The following is a 10,267-nucleotide window of genomic DNA, read 5'->3' as shown; positions in this document are numbered from 1 at the left end:
GGGGCTGGGGGGTGCCTTTTATTTTAACCTTGGATTTTGGGGTTATCAGAGAATTTGTGATTTTTCATCAGGGAAAACCAGGATCCCTGATACGAGGAGAGCAGTGGATGCAATATGTCTCAACTTCAGGCAGGTTTTTAGTATCACCTCTCATGACATTCTTGTTAACAAGCTAAGGATATACAAATAAGATGAAAGTACTGTAAGGTACAGTACATACATTACTGGTTGGATCATTGTGCTCAACGAGCAGTCAACAATGGCTCAAGGTCTAACTGAGATCAAGTGGGGTTTCCCAAGGGTCTGTCCTGAGTCTGGTTTTGTTTAATATCTTCATTAATGTGGATGATTTGGGACTGAGTGCACACTTTACAAATCTGTGGATGACACCAAATTGGGTGTATTGCAGATACTCTACATAGTAGGGCTAGGATCCAAAATTACTTGAATAGGCTTGAGAAATGGTCTGCAGTCAATCAATCTAGTAGGCTGCAGTATTGCAGAGAAGGTCTTGGAGATTACAGCAGACCATAAGCTGAATAAAAGCCAACAGTTTGCTTTTGTTGAAAAAAACCAACAGCATGCTGAGCTGTATCAACAGGAGCCTCACTTGCAAATCAAGAGAAGTGATTCTTCTGTTCTATTCAGCACTGGTGAGGTCTCACCTGGAGTAGCGTGTCCAATTTTGGGACCCACACGAAGAAGGGTGTGGGCAGATTAGAAACAGTCCAGCAGAGAGCAACAATAATTATTAGGGGCCTGGGAGACAAGACTTATGAGGAAAGACAGAAAGAACTAGGGTTATTTAGTAGACTGGAGAACAGAAGACTGGGGAGGATTTGGTAACAGTCTTCAAATATGTGAAGGGCTATTACAGAGAATATGAAGATGGGCTTGTAGGGGACAGGATTAAGAGCAATGGCCTCAAGCTGCAGCAGGGGAAATTTAGTCAGGAAGTTTCTCCTAATCACCAACCTATGAGGATGGCCAAGCACTGAAACGGACTATGTAGAGAAACTGTGGAATCTCCATCCTTGGAAGTTTTTAAGAGTAGGCTGCACTTAGGTGGGATGACTTAAATCACAGATGATGACTTGAGCAGGAGACTGGGCTAAATACCACAATGAAGTCCCTTCCAGTCCTACGTTAGTGGTGTCTTTGGAAGCAGGACATGGTTCTTTCTGTGGTGTTGCAGATACAGAACACATGGTTATACCAGTTTTAATGCCTGGTAGTGAAACATGAGCGTGGAGGGTGATTGAAAAATGACAGATTGAAGATTGAAAGAACTAAAAACAACATCAATTGAATAACATTAAAGTGAAGGCCAAGATCAATAATGAAGAGATTTATAGCAGAGCCAAGCAACCACCTTCATCAGCACTGAGTTTGGTTCAGCAACTTTCATGGTACAATAATGGTTATCAGGCTAGAAAAGCATCAAATTATGAAGCTAATTTATCTGTAAGGCTGGTGGTCGCCAAAAATTTAAAAGGTGTGAAAGGCACCATGGATACAACAACATTATTAAAGGTGTGTTAAGATCACCAGTGATTGTTAAAGGACATTCTTAGCTCTTAAGACCCTCCTAGAAAACAACCTGGGTGGCATATTTGTCTGCAAGGAGGGGGTGTCTTTTTGGCAATGTACCTTGATGAAGATGACGTTAAAGAAAAAGCAGATAAATTGGAAAGCTAACCAGTATTTAATGGCAGACAAAACTGGTAGGATACATCTAATAGTAATCTAGTTCCTGGTCCACTGGGGGGAGGGGTTTAATATTTTTTACTAAATGACTGTAACCTTTGTTTTATACAAACTGAACTTTACCTTACAGAAATAAAAATAGATCACAAGTGAATTATGTGTTTATTTTAAAAACCACCTGCAAGACTTAAGATACAGAAAAATGCACCCATTTCCCCACACACTCTAGACATCTTTTGTACCATGTCATTATTGTCTCAACATTTACTGGAAATAAACCTGATCTCTGCTATTTCTTGACACCTGTAATTTGTCCTTATACTTGTGTACACAGTCTTAATTAAATTCACCTTCATTCTTTTACTGCATAGCATTTTATATTTTCATTTGAAATCACACTCTCACAAGTTCTGCAAATAACCATTGCCAGCTGACTTTCCTGTGTGGAATCAAAATATTTTTTTCCAATGACTGCAAAGTGATTTGCATTGTCTTGTTACCAGTAAAACAGACTTTGGATATCTAATGGCTCAGCACCCACCAAATGAAGGCTCCCATACAATTTTGCGTTCTGATTTCTCTGAAAAACCACCTGCCTTAAGGAAATAAAGAAGTACTTACAGTCATCTCCTTTAGTGCACTGCTTCTTTGTTTTCCAGACTGAGGCAAGGAGCTGGTTTAATTTGTTTTACTTTAAACAAAGACTTAGCTGTCTTTTGAGCAAGACATACAAGGTTGCCAATAACAGACCAGTCTTAAATTCTTGACTCTGGTCTCGTAAGGCATTTTTACATGTGCTCTGGGTATACGGCGAGCAGCGCTCTAATCAAAGCAGTTCCAACAGCCACTGTAATTAAAGCACTGCTGCGTTTCATGTAGCAGCATCCCTGCGCTTAAAAATGGTGGTGGGGGCGTTTGAACTAAAGCTCGTTCATAGATTCATAGATTGTAAGGCCAGAAGAGTCCTTGGAAAATCATCGGGTCCGGCCCCCTGCACCAAGCAGGAAAGATAACGGGCTCAGGTGACCCCACAAGGTGACTGTCTAGTCACCTCTTGAAGATTTCCAGGGTAGGTGATTGCACCACCTCTAAAGGGAGCTTATTCCACAGTCTGACTGTGAAGCAGCTTTTCTTAATGTTGAGCCTGAATCAGTCTTCCAGGAGTTTGTGGCCATTACTCCTAGTTTTCCCCTTGGGTGCCCTGGTGAACAGTCACTCACCGAGCCCTTGATGTACTCCCCTAGTATAGTAGTAAGCTGCTACCAGGTCTCCTCTCAGCCTTCTTTTCTTCAGGCTGAAGAGTCCCAGATCCCTCAGCCTTTCCTTGTATGGCTTGCCATATAAGTCTCTAATGACATGGGCAGCTCTTCTTTGGACTCTCTCAAGCTTATCCATGTCCTTGTTAAAGTGTGGTGCCCAGAACGGGATGCAGTACTCCAGCTGCAATCTCACCAGTGCTGACTTCTGTTGAGCTTTAAAGTTCAAGCACCCCCATCACCATTTTTTAAATATGGGGATGCTGATATACAAGGTGCTAGAGACTGCTAGAGCATAGTAATTGCCATACTCCAGCAGACTTGATTAATTGAGTCTGCTCCAAAGCGTTATAAATACAGTACACCAGAACAGCCTCCACACATGTACAGACACCCTTAATGTGGATTGAGGTAATAAAAGGTTAATACAGCATCACATGACAGGGATCACTGTTCTGTTTGCTTACCCAAATGTTATTAATTTTAACATAGGAAATTATTTTAGAAAGCAGTTGTACAAATTAACATATTTAGACTCATGACTTGGACAGATAGCTCTACTGATTTTCTATAATTCTATTAAGCCTGATTTGTAGTAATATGAAACAGATGCATGGATTTTAAGGTGTAAAAAGTGAACAATTAAATATCAGTATAATTCTACATTTTAGTAAATGCCTGTAACTTAGTATACTCTTTCATATCATACAAAAAATACTGAAGTCTGTAAATGAAATAGGTATATTCTCAATTACCAATAAAGTACTATCAAGTAGAAAAGTGCCATCAATAGAAAGAACACATGGGATTATACTTTTCTATTTATATACTGCCTGCTCCCTGAAGGCCAGAAAGTACATGGTAAATTCACTTAGCAATTCTATATGAAGAGCCCTAGGCAGCCTCTTTTCAATGTAACTCACATTAAATGGATGGCACTGTCAGCAACTAATTTCAGGTTGCTACTCGCAAATAAATTTATCTTAAAATAATATGTTCTGATGTATTTAGTGAACAAAGGTCATAATCTGTACTCTTGTATGCCACTTACTAATCATGTCACTAAGGAAAAGGTACACTAATGGACCTGATCCTGTGGACCTGATCCCGTAAAGTCTCTCTCATTTAGGCGAGCAATGCACGTGCTCAGAGACAATCCTGCGATAAAAGGCTTGCTAGAATGGGCCTTACGTTGTGAAAAACACAACATAACAGATATCTCCAAAGTCTTTAAGCAATAGGTGTTTGAAAGAACTCTTCCTTCTATAAAGCAAATACATTAAGAGAGAAAGCAGAAAAATTCATTTTTCATGCCACTAACATTCTCATTTAGAGCAGCATCACTATGAACTCTAATAGTGACTGGTACAAAAGAATTACTGTCATCTAGAACAGGGGTAGGCAACCCCCAGCATATATACCAGACTGTGGCATGAAAATGAATTTTGCTTGGCACGCATACTTTGGGAGAGATGGAAGGGGAGCTGCAAGGGGCCCAATCTTTGCTGTGGCAGTCCATCCCCAGCTCCTTCTCTGCCATCTGCAACAAGCTGAGCCAGGGCTCCACACACCCCAGTGCAGCTCCTTGCAGCCTCCCAGCTGCGAGCAGTGCAGGCTCCATGGTAATGGTACGGGCCTTCCAGAGTCTGGGCCAGTTGTGGCAGGCAGCCAGAAGGCTGCAAGTAGCTGTACCCAGGGTCCATAGAGCCCCAGCCTGACTTGCTGCTGGCGGACAGTGGGGAAAGGGCCAGGGCTGTGCTGCCACAACACAGCTCAGTCCCCTCGTGGCTCCCCTGCTGTCCACTCCTGCCACATCTTACAAGTTGAGGTTGGAGGTGTTTTGGCACTTGCCCAAAAACACTGCTGACCCTTAATCTAGAAGACAGACATAGAGAGGCAAAATTAACCTATTCTTTTTGAAATACTGACAACATTACATTGAAAATGTCTAAAATGTTCACAATGCTTTTTGAACACACTCATACCACAAGATCAATAACTCTAGCTGACTATACTGTATCTGAAAAGGTGGGCTTCCTATTAATTATTATGTTCTGTTTTGAAATGAATGTTTCAAGAATGTTTTTACAGTTTCATATTTTATAAATTATAAATATTTTTTAGTTTACAAGACTGTACTTAAAACAGTTTTCAAATATCACAGAATCTGCCCTTGACAGAAGTAAATCTAGGAAAAAAACAAAAAAATACATTAAGCTAAAGGGAGCAATAAAAATTCAAATAATTGGATTTTGTTAATCTGTGAGGCACAGGCTTAGTACTACATTTAATTTTGATAAATGGAAGGAAGATTATTTCAGACAGGTTACTAGGAAGTCATATCTGCTCTCTCAAATCATATAGTAAAATTAGAAGTTAAATATTTGAAGAGCACTTAATTTCAAGTGATATACATTTTGATATATATCTTGAAAACATTTGATCAATATAAAAATATACAATAACTTATGTGGGCCTCAGCCCAATACAGGACATTGAAAACAACCTATATTCAACTACCATAAAGCCCTCTTTCTTAAAGCTGAATAAATTCACTGGATTACAAATTCTGTGTCTGAGAAACTGAAGACAGCACAAACTTTAAATATTTCATTTTAATTATATAAAGATTAACCATTCATAGATATGAATTTATCTTTCTTTAAATTATATATGTTCTCAAAACTGCAATCATACTGGAGTACTGGCATTCTAGGAGCTGCAGCTGTTTATGGTTTATGGCTTGTGGTTCTCATAAGGGTAAACAGAAACATTTTCACTTCAATCAGAATTTAAATTCTTCAATATATTCTGTTCACATTAAGACTAGTATCTTAAACACTACGTCATTTTCAACTTCTCATGTTTAAACTATACTTGCTCTTTCAAAAATGGTTTTAAAATAGGCTTGGGTAAGGATAGCGCGGACTGGTTCGTGAAAAGGGCATCATTTAAAAAAAAACCTTCTAAAATGCAAAGTACTATGGGAAGTAAAAAAGCCCACCTGCAGATACATTAAGTATCTATAACACATGTGGCCCAAGGCCAAACTTTCTTGAATATCCATTGATTCATGAATTACATAATTCTTTCACTCCTAGGTCAGATGCTGCACTTTTCAAATGATTTGGTCTGAAGCAGTAAGAAAACTATTTTAAGAGTTCTGCTACTTCTGTCTCTAGACAAGAGTAAAAAAAATGCACAGTCAGAATCAAAATTATACAAACAACTCTACATTTTTAATATAATTATAATAAATTGTAATTCAGTATGTTCACTATAGTTACTCCCCTTGTACAATAATCTCTGTGATAGATTGACAAAAGAGCATAATGTAAATTCTGTTTAAAATTGGAAGCTTTAAGCCACCTGCATTTCGGGGGGTCAGGCTATATATATATGCAAGTAAGTACAGTCAAACATGTTTGGTGACTGAAATATACCAGCTCTGATGTTTTCCCATGCAGATTTCTAAGTTCTCTGGAGAAGAGTTCTTAGCTGATAGGTGACACTGAGCAATATTCAAGACATTCAGTGCCTAAATCAAAAGGATCTTCCAAATAATTAAGAAAATGCATTTTTTTTCTACTTTTGAATGCATCTTCTATAAGTGACAGAACTGAAAGAATTATTTTGTCACACAGACAAGGTACCACCATCTTTCATTTAGTGAATAATTAGCTAGTTGTTGCAAGCTATACAACGTGCTACAAGTCCAGCAAAAGAATATTTAGCTAAGTTATGGAACATACTTTCTACAAACTTAATTGAGATATCCAGTGAAATAACTTAAAATAAAAATATTTCCTTCTGCTATACAGGAGTTAATCTTTCAAAAGTTTCCTGTTTACATATTGTAATATAATTGTGTTTCAAAACGAAAATTCTTTCTAATATTGATGCATCTCACTACTTTTGCCATGATGTTCACATAATCCAGCTCTGCTTTTTCATGCTGTAATGTGGTTACCCATGTACTTTAACCCTATATTACCTACTAAAGTAAAATATAAATAAAAGAAATTGAAGCTTGAGTACAAGCTGTGATGAATGAACACATACCCCCCACGCATGCACACACACTATCCTTTTAGTATGGGGTACTGCAGTGCATAGCATGCCTCCCTGTAATCACTAAACTTCCAAGGTAAATTAAAGGGACATGGCAAAGCCCCTTACCTTGAGTTTTAACTTCTCTATTACCTCTTCTAGGGAACAGGCTCTGCCTGTAAAATAATTATTGTATTAGAACTACAAAACTTTGTATCTGCTTTCATATAATACTTATGATCCATGTATGCTCATGGAATCAGGAAATACTTGTAATCAGGAAAGAGAAAATTCATTGTATGAAAAAGCAATCATTGTAGGAAAGTTTAAACGTTGAGCTTCCACTTCTAAACAACATAACTCTTATGCCCCCCCTCCTTTTATGAGAACAGAGACCTCATATTTTTTTAACTTTATATTACTTGATGCCTGTGAGAAGATGGATGCTTCAAAAAAGAAAAACACACACAAGTACTACATTGATTTAGTGTATTATAAGACACTGCTTTTTGTAAGTGTAACTATAGACGTCTTACAAAATACACAGATTTGTGTTCATGCGACATTTCCTCCACTTAAAGGAAAGGAACAGTTAAATGATTTTGAGGAAGCACTGTCACCAAAATGCCCACAGAAAGCATCATATTTATTATCCTCAGTGACTCCATATAAAACTTTACAGGGAAGATTTTTCTAACTGCCAGTTTTGCAAGCTCTAAAACAGAATCTGAAAATCCAGCTGTATTGTTTGCCACGGCACACCTCACTATCAAAACTTAGCAATGAACTCGATGCTTTGAACAGAACCCAGTTTTCTTTTTTGTAAATGTCTTGTCCGTTGTATTTAAAAACAAAAACACCAAAACTCATTTTTGTCAGTAAAGTACAAAGACACCCCCCCACACCCCCTCCCAAAGATCAGATAAAGGTACTATTTTCAAGTAGGTTGCCTAGTCTGATTGTGCTTTAACAATAACAACAGTATAAATCTTATGCATTAAACCCAGTTCCCATATACCCTGCCTGAAAGGGTAGGAAGCCAAAAGTTTGTATATGACTGGGAAGTATTTTTTGTGCAACTGCAACTGTCACCCTTGTAAGTATGTGTCATCATGCATAGTAAAGGACATTTTAATTGTAGGCAATTGTAGGTATTAACCAAGTTCGATAAACTCTAAATAACTGGACCAAAATGACCATAGCAAGTGGAATGTTAAGATAATGCAGTGAGAGAAGATATTTCCTTAATTCAGGCTGCCCAGCTTGCACAGCACTTCAGCAGAGTAAATGGGTTGTTCAAAATCCATTGCAGTACACCTGAAACCTTCTCTGAGATACCTATTTTTTCCAAACCAGCTTGACACCTGTTTGATTTCCTCTGTCAAGCAGAGAGAAGTTAACAACACATGCAAATTTACAGTTTTCACCATAGCATCAAAAGAACACCAATGGCTTGCACCAGGTAGAAGCCAAGCCCAGAAATCTGATACACTCCTATGGTGTCTAAATATAGTGTCCTTTTATTAACCGTTTGTAGGTAGTATGCAGCATTCAACAATATGCCAGCCGCAGCTTAGGGAGACGTGTTTCAAATGACCAGATTCTGCAACTTTCATTATGCATGAGTTGTGAGGAATCCCACTGAAATGTAGATTTTTCTGGTATGACTAACGGTCAACAGTTTCCCTGCTGTCATTTCCCATATGGATATGTTTAGCCTTAGAAACCCTTAGTTAAGTATTGCCCTGATAACACAGAGAAGCCCACCGACTTCTATTAAAGTGCTGGGCATCTACTTAGACCAGAGTACAAGCTGACTACAGGCCCCATCTAATTCTTCTTGGTCTTTTCCAAAATAGATTTTTTTTTTAAATCACTGGCTCAAGTGGCTCGCAGAAGCACTCAGGACCCCAAGACAGCCTCGGATTACCTAGCAATAATGTTTTAAGGCTCCTGCGTGCTTGTCATACCCATTGTTTCAGCTGACCCCCTCTGTTTCAGGGGGCCTGAAGCACAGCTACTGTCTACTCAAGGGCATCATGAATGGTCCATAACGCCTTTTCATGAACTGTTTTGTAGGGAGGGAGTATGCAGTTCTCAGCAAGATGCCACCCGCGGCTTAGGGAGATGCGTTGCAAGTGCTCGCATGCCTAGCACCAGCTCGCTTGAACCCAAAGTGCAACCGCGGGCGGGGAGAGGGCCGGCGCAGCAGAAGGGCGGCGCTGCCCCCAGCGGCGCTGGGCAGACAGGAGCCAGCGGGGCGCCCGGGCCCCCGGGGCAGGGCGGGGGGAAAGACAGGGAGCGCAGGAGAGCCCCGGCCTGCCTTCCCCGCTTCGCCCCGAGCACCCAACTTGTGGGCGCGGCGGCAGGGACGGTCCCCCACGCCCGGGCGGGCCGTACCTGCTTGTCAAGCGCGGGGTCCCGGGCGCTGGCGGCGGCGGCGGCCTTGGGGGCGGGCGCCCGCTCGCAGCTGCATCCCTCCAGCAGGTACATGCCGGCGGGCCGCGCGCTCTGCTCGCCCTCGAAGTAGAAGAGCAGGTTCTGGTAGAGCGCGAACCACTTCTCGTGCCAGCGGCTCGTCTCCGCCGTCTTCTTGCTGAGGAAGCCGCGCTTGGCGCCCTCCTTGCGGGCCAGCGCTGCCAGAAACAGCGCGTGCCCCTCGTTGCAGCGCACGCTCTTCTGCATCGTGCCCCCGGGCCGGGCCGGGCCGGGCCCCGCGCTCACCGCGCTCGGGCCGCCGCCGCCTCATGGGGTCCCGCGGCTGCTGCTACGGCGAGGCATCCCGCGGCCAAGTCCGCCGGGCGCCGGGAGCGGACGCGTCACGTGGGAGATCCGCCGTAATCGGCTTGGAGACCAATTTCCAGAGCAAAGTCGCCGCCGCAGCGCCTCGGCCGCCCCTCCCGCCGCCTGGGAGGGCTGAGCGGCGCCGAGGCGGGAGAGGAGAGGAGAGGCGGGGCGGGGCGGGCCCCCCGGTGCCGCCCCCGGGCCGGGTAGGGGCGAGCGCGAGACAAGGACGCGCCGTGTCCCACGGGCGCGCAGACCGCGTGTCCCCCGCTCCCAGCTGTCGGGGCTCCGACTCCACCCGCGGGTCCGAGAAGCCTTTCACACCCCCCCCGGAGCTGAAGACCGCCGCTGGGAAACGAAGCGCTAGCCGGAGGGACCAAAGCTGCCTGCCCAAATGAGACCCCAGGGAATGGGAGAAATCAGCGACTCCGGGACCCGGCCGTAATGCGAGCAAAAGGCTGGGCAAGGAA

The 10,267-nt window shown here is 42.5% G+C and overlaps 1 protein-coding gene across 2 annotated transcripts in view; it reads right to left on the bottom strand.

Annotated features, from left to right (window-relative positions):
* Positions 1-9,939, bottom strand: part of RASGRF2 (Ras protein specific guanine nucleotide releasing factor 2) — a 237,864-nt gene extending 227,925 nt beyond the window's left edge. For both annotated transcript variants that reach the window (XM_019532310.1, XM_019532311.1), the window contains exon 1: positions 9,414-9,939. In XM_019532310.1, the coding sequence (XP_019387855.1) occupies positions 9,414-9,698 (285 nt within the window). In that variant the 5' untranslated portion in view covers positions 9,699-9,939. The remainder of the gene's footprint in view (positions 1-9,413) is intronic.
* Between the last annotated feature and the right edge of the window lie 328 nt (positions 9,940-10,267).

The sequence above is a fragment of the Crocodylus porosus genome, unplaced genomic scaffold, assembly GCF_001723895.1.
Source record: "Crocodylus porosus isolate Cpor-Errol unplaced genomic scaffold, CroPor_comp1, whole genome shotgun sequence".
Lineage (NCBI taxonomy): Eukaryota > Metazoa > Chordata > Crocodylia > Crocodylidae > Crocodylus > Crocodylus porosus.
This window is presented reverse-complemented; position numbering and strand designations above follow the sequence as displayed.